Source organism: Microcaecilia unicolor, chromosome 3, assembly GCF_901765095.1.
Source record: "Microcaecilia unicolor chromosome 3, aMicUni1.1, whole genome shotgun sequence".
Taxonomy (NCBI): Eukaryota; Metazoa; Chordata; class Amphibia; order Gymnophiona; family Siphonopidae; genus Microcaecilia; species Microcaecilia unicolor.
Window position 1 is genome coordinate 249,895,459 of NC_044033.1, and position 6,000 is coordinate 249,901,458.

Below are 6,000 nucleotides of genomic sequence, written 5' to 3' on the forward strand. Positions count from 1 at the left end.
CCCCCCCCCCCGGGCCCTGGATGACAGCCCCATTCCAACCTCTATTGTCATTTCACTAGGCCTAGGGGCAGCAATTCAGAACTGACCATGGTATGATCCATCTACTAACAAGTTTTAGTGGAACAGACATAATATAAATCAAAATTTACATACCAAGCTATGGTTACTCTACACCTGCTACAGCAGGTCCTGGACCGTCACCAAACAGGTAAGGGAGCTAGGCCTTGCTCCCATCCTAATTTTTAAACTTCCTTGTATATCTTACAAAGATTAAAACAAACAGTTTTCAGTTCATTTACAGTGGTTAAAAAGTATAGTTACACTCAAAGTAAAAACAAATTCCACCTATTCAGTCTCACCCTTGTTCATGGAAGGGAGAAGCTTCTAAGATGTGGTACTAAAGTACTTTTTTCCTCTTCTTCCACCAACACATATAACTAAGTGTTTCGGAGTCTTTGACTCCGCGCTTTGTAGACCTCAATCAGAAGGTCTTTGACATACTGAATCTCTCTCTCAATTGAGTCTGATTTTTCTTTCAGTTCTCGGTTCCTAACTTCCAAATTCTGGCACTCTTCATCTAAGGCATCATACTCTGCTCGTTTCCTCTGCCTGTAACGGAGTGCTGCTGTCTTGTTCTGATCCCTCTTCTTCTGCTTGCGGTCGCTTTTCTGCTGGGGAGGGGCAGCTGGGCCACCTAAGGTCACGTTTGTAGGGCGCTCATAAGGTGTGGGCCTACTGCCCCTCTTTGACTGGGCTGGTGGGTCGGAGACATTGCTGATCCCAAGATTTTGCAGATCCTCTCTTGGGTATTCCCGGGGCACATCACAGTAGAGGTTGAGGAGCTCCAGGCCTCCCGAATCCAGGGTCTCCAGAGAAGCAGAAGCAGAGCTTACTGCATCTGGAACAAAGGTCTGGAATTCCCCTAACCTTCCTCCCAGTGCTGGTTCAGGCACAGTGAAGTGGAAGTGAGCCTCTTGGGAGGGTGGGGTGCTAGGTGCTACTTGGTCAGGCGGCAGTGGGAGTCCAGGGGAGAGTGTGTCTTCCAGGAAGTAGTCTTCCATCTGCTCTAGCTCCTTCTTCAGAAGCGTGGCCATGGTCTCCAGGTCTGGAGCAGGAGGAGCAGACAGTGATGAATCCATTGCTACAGGCACATAAGAGGAGAAATCTACCCTCTCTGTCATCCAGTCTGTGAATCCATCACCTGTGGAACAGAACAGTGTGCAAGAATTTTGTTAAGTACAAAAGAGCACTCTTAATACACTGAATCTTATGTTGAAAGAAAAAGTCTAGAACCATAGGAGCTAGCTTTTCAAAATTTATTGGGGGGTGCTAAGCCCAGTGGAATAACACTTCCTTGGCCACTTACAAGGAATGTTCTCAATATTGGGGATGCTCAAGCACCCACAGAGACAGCTCCTATGTTTAGAACCCATTGTGCCTCTACAACTTGTCAAGGTACTTTTCCTAAGATAAGAGGGTTTTCTATTTAAGGTTTCAGAGGGACCTACTTGGCTAACAGAAGGAAGCTAATCATGAACCAGAAATCAATGGCACAGCAAGCATGATAGTCTCTAAAAGGTTTTTTCTAGCTTTAGTTTCACTATGTTAAGGGTACAGAGAAGAGAGGCAAGTTGCTCTCCTTAAGTTTTATGCTTGGTTGTCTTATTCTTTGCCCATCATTGGTTGGGTTTGACTAATACAGCTTCTTGCATTCTCTTTCCTGCTCACTCAAGTAGCCATGTAATAAATCAACACACTCCATTAAGAGGCGCTGAATGGCCTGTTAAAGATGAACCATGGTCTTAGCATTACTTTGACACCCGCTCAAGGCCCCTCCACCCTGTTCAAACCATTTCCTTCTATTACCTGCCAAACTGCCTGGTTCTGTCCCATGGGGACTCCCCCCATCCTCCATGAGCCCGACCAGGTGTTCACAGTGACTTCCATGAGCAGGGATCTTCAACAACTCCGCCCACCACTGGAGAGCGCTAGCTGGTAACATAGCCACCTCCAGGTCTAGGTTTAGGGCCGCGAGGAGAGACATTATGGCCTGGTTGATTCAGCGTTGGATTGGATGAGTAACTGGGGACACTGTTCCTGCTGGAGATGACAGCGGAAGGTGCAAAGGTGGTGGTAAAGGACCTGCAAGGGGAAGATGACACACAAGGTAAATGTAAGTATAGAACCTGGGTTAATGCTACCAGGTAAGAACTTGAGAACTAACCACAAAAATAACTTATTTTCTGCCATGCTGTTGGAAACTGTTCCTCTTGGTTGTTTTCAGCTGCTAGGTCAATCATAGTCTGCTCCATTGAGCCACTCAACTGTTGAGTTAGGGTCAGAGTTGCACATTCAATAGCCGTTCCAGTGTTCCCTTCCTCAATAGCCAGGCCTATGACTGCTATCTGGAGATATATATATATATATATTTTTTTTTTGGGGGGGGGGGGGGGGGGAAGCAAAGGAAGTCATGGGCTGCTGCAAGTACCAGTTGTGTTCCCATTGATTAGACCTGTGTGGTCATCAATCACATCCACCTTGACTGGGCTGACTTGACCACTGAATGCTCATCTATCATATCCATAGCACTATTTACCATTTTCAGACTTCCCAAATACCATCCATCCCCATTCACACACAAATCTTGTTGCCTCACTCCCACCCCTCCTCAGTCTTGCTCTCCACCTGATATGTCACTCCCTGCCCTTTCTCCTGGGTAGCTGTTAACCTCAACCTAGCCCCTTAGACTACTGGCTTCCCCTCCCCTGGGGCTGTTGACCTCATCCCTTCCTTGCCATGCTCTTCCCACTCCATATGGAAATCATTCTCACTATAATAGAAGCACTAGCCTAGCCGCAGCAGCTCCAATCACTGCCCTACTCCCTCCTACATTTGCCTTTATTCCCAACTGACCAGTTCCCCCACCCTCTTCCTGGAAAATTCACAGTATCCTCTGATATTCTCTTACCAATACTCAATCTACCTTATGCCCCAGCCCCAACAAGAACCTATAAACAACAGCACAAGCTGCACATCTGTCATCTCGCTAACTTCTGCCTTGCAACTACGATTACACACACACACTCTCTTTCTGGCTCCACTCCAAAAAACACTCGTGATCTTCAGATTAAAAAAAAAAAAAAAAGCCTTAAGTACTGTCAGGTACACGTATGTATTTATTTAGGGAGGGCGCAGGCTTCCTGTTCTAAAGTGCTAAGCATGACCTGGACTGGTTCTGCCGCAAGGTTTAGATAGTGGATTCCCAAGGGGATCGCTGGCAGCGTGCTTTGAAAGAAAGCGATGCCCAATTAAAACAGAACCAAAAATGACTAATTCAGGGTAAACGAATCAAAAGGTACAGTATTGGATGGGGGCTGCTGGTTTGCTGCTTCATGGTATAGTACAAGTTTTGGACCAATCCCACACTTTTCATTCATGGGCATGGGACGTTAATTACCGATCAATTGATCTACTACTACTATTAAAGAATAAAATGATGTTTAGATTGTAAGCTCTCTAGAGTAGGGACTATCCTTCCCCATGTTAAACTTGTACAGCGCTGCGTAACCCTGGCAGCGCTATAGAAATGCTAAGTAGTAGTTCCACATCTGTCTAAAAACTGATCATAGCACCTAGGAAGAAAACATAGTTATTTGTGACACAGGTCCTGCGGGATTTTCCACGCACTCAGGATTGCTGTAATAAAAGGCTGGCTCGGTTTACAAGCATGCAACACCGCTTTCACAAAACATTATCTAAAGACATGCAAAAAAAAATGATCACAGCAGGGGTACTTACTCCATAGTTGCAGTTAATCGGTGTACGTAGTACAAGTGCAGTAGCACACTTGTGCAAAAGAGCGGCCACTTTAAATATCCATGATAAAAAACAATAGACCCCACGGAAAAACGCTCTTTCCCTTAGAAAAGCCGGAGAGTTGCTTCGTTACACGTGCACCTCTTATTTCTCCGGTTAAAAAAAGCAAAATGTAATTCACGCCGCTCTCTGGGCAAGAAATGTATACCTCATCCCCAGGGGGCGTGACCACACGTCGTGGATCCTTCCGCTTGGCCTCGCCCATTGCTCCGAGTTTAGGGAGGGAGGCGGGCGGGGAACGTACTTTGCCCACCACTGCTCTTCATTTTTCTAAGGTTAGTGAGCCGCGTGCGGCTCATTTATTTATTTTGGCCTATTTATTATTTTTAATTTGTTATCCTGGTCTTTGACATGTTTTGGTTGGCCAGAGCTATTTTTTTCGCCTGCTTCGGCGGAGGTGCACTGGCTGTGATGGGTCTCCGATTGCCTTGCGGTTGCATCAGCCAAGGGACGAGAGGGAGGGGGGAGAGCTGGGAAATCCCCAAGCTCGCTGCTGATTGGCTGAGAGAGTAGGGGCAGGGTTTCTAAGACAAGACTGTTTAAAATAACAATATTATTATTTAATATAATAAAAGGCACCCTCAACGTTCTGAGGACAACGTTCTGAAGTCACTCAGACTCCCAGAACGGTTCCGGTTCGTAAGTTCGTGGTGGTGAAGCCACTGAACGGCTTGCTGCCCCGCCCTCGCGTCAAATGTCATGAAGTCGAGGGCGGAAAACCAACAGAAAAATGAAAGCAGGGACCGCATCAAGGAAGGGGGAGGAGTAGGGAAACACGCTGTTTCCCTACTCCTCCCCCTGCCAAGGAAACGCTGGCTACCAACCGCGCCGCGCGCGCGCCTCAGGTAGCCCCGCCCCGACCGCCCGAGCACCACTCTCCCTCCCTCCCAAGTTCAGCAACGCGCGACGGCGACGTGGTGGGGGCGCTCCGCCCCAGATGTCAGCGGGTGGGGGGTGCTCCGAGTCCTCTCCCAGCAACGCGCGACGGCGACGTGGTGGAGGCGCTCCGCCCCCTGATGTCAGCGGGTGGGGGGTGCTGCGAGTCCGCTCCCGGCGCTGTCCTGCCTTTAAAACCCAATTTGAAGCGCTGGAGTAACAGGCAGCAGCGCCTCGCGTCTGCCCTTCTACTAAAAATCTCTTCGACGACGTCATTGGGCCTTCCCACATTGAGTCCCGCCCTCCTCTCAGGTAACTTCCAATTACCGCGAGGGCGGGTGGGACTCAATGTGGGAAGGCCCAATGACGTCGTGGAAGAGATTTTTAGTAGAAGGGCAGACGCGAGGCGCTGCTGCCTGTTACTCCAGCGCTTCAAATTGGGTTTTTTTTTAAGGCAGTGAGGGTGGTGGGCCTGGGCGGCAGGAGAATGGAGCTGGTAGGTGGGGAGGGACTCAGATGGGAGAAGGGTGGGGGGAAGGGGGTTCTCAAATGGGAAGGAGACAGGTGGGAGGGGTTCATGGATGGGAGAAGCAGAAGGGGGTGGGGAGGGGGTTCTTGGATAGTTGAAGGGGACGGGTGGGGAGGGGACTGGGGTTCTTGGATGGGAGAGACTGGGGAGGGGGTTCTCGGATGGGAGAAGGGGACGGATGGGGAGAGGACTGGGATTCTTGAATGGGAGAAGGGGACTGAGGTGTGGAGGGGGTTCAAGGATGGGGGAGGGGGTTCTTGGATGCTTGAAGGGGACGGGTGGGAAGGGCACTGGGGTTTTTGGATGGGAGAGACTGGGGAGGGGGTTCTTGAATGGGAGAAGGAGACTGAGGTGGGGAGGGGGTTCAAGGATGGGGGAGGGGGTTCTTGGATGCTTGAAGGGGACAGGTGGGAAGGGCACTGGGGTTTTTGGATGGGAGAGACTGGGGAGGGGGTTCTCGGATTGGAGAAGGGGACGGGTGGGGAGGGGACTGGGGTTTTTGGATGGGAGAGACTGGGGAGGGGGTTCTTGAATGAGAGAAGGGGACTGAGGTGGGGTGGGGAGGGGGTTCAAGGATGGGAGCGCTTCATGAAACCCCATACACACACACTCACTCTCTCATCTGGCAGCGCTTCCTGTACCCCCTGCCCCCCCCCCACACACACACACACACTCCCTCACTCTGTCATCTGCCATTGCTTCCTGAACCCCCCCCCCCC

General features: G+C 50.0%; 1 protein-coding gene across 1 annotated transcript; it reads right to left on the reverse strand.

Annotated features, from left to right (window-relative positions):
* Positions 1-4: 4 nt before the first annotated feature.
* ATF5 (activating transcription factor 5) lies at positions 5-4,084 on the reverse strand. The gene is made up of 4 exons (XM_030197729.1): positions 3,799-4,084; positions 1,867-2,142; positions 439-1,201; positions 5-399 (listed from the first exon to the last, which is right to left on the reverse strand). Coding segments are annotated over exons 2-4 (942 nt in total). The 5' UTR covers positions 2,045-2,142; positions 3,799-4,084; the 3' UTR covers positions 5-398.
* Positions 4,085-6,000: the final 1,916 nt, after the last annotated feature.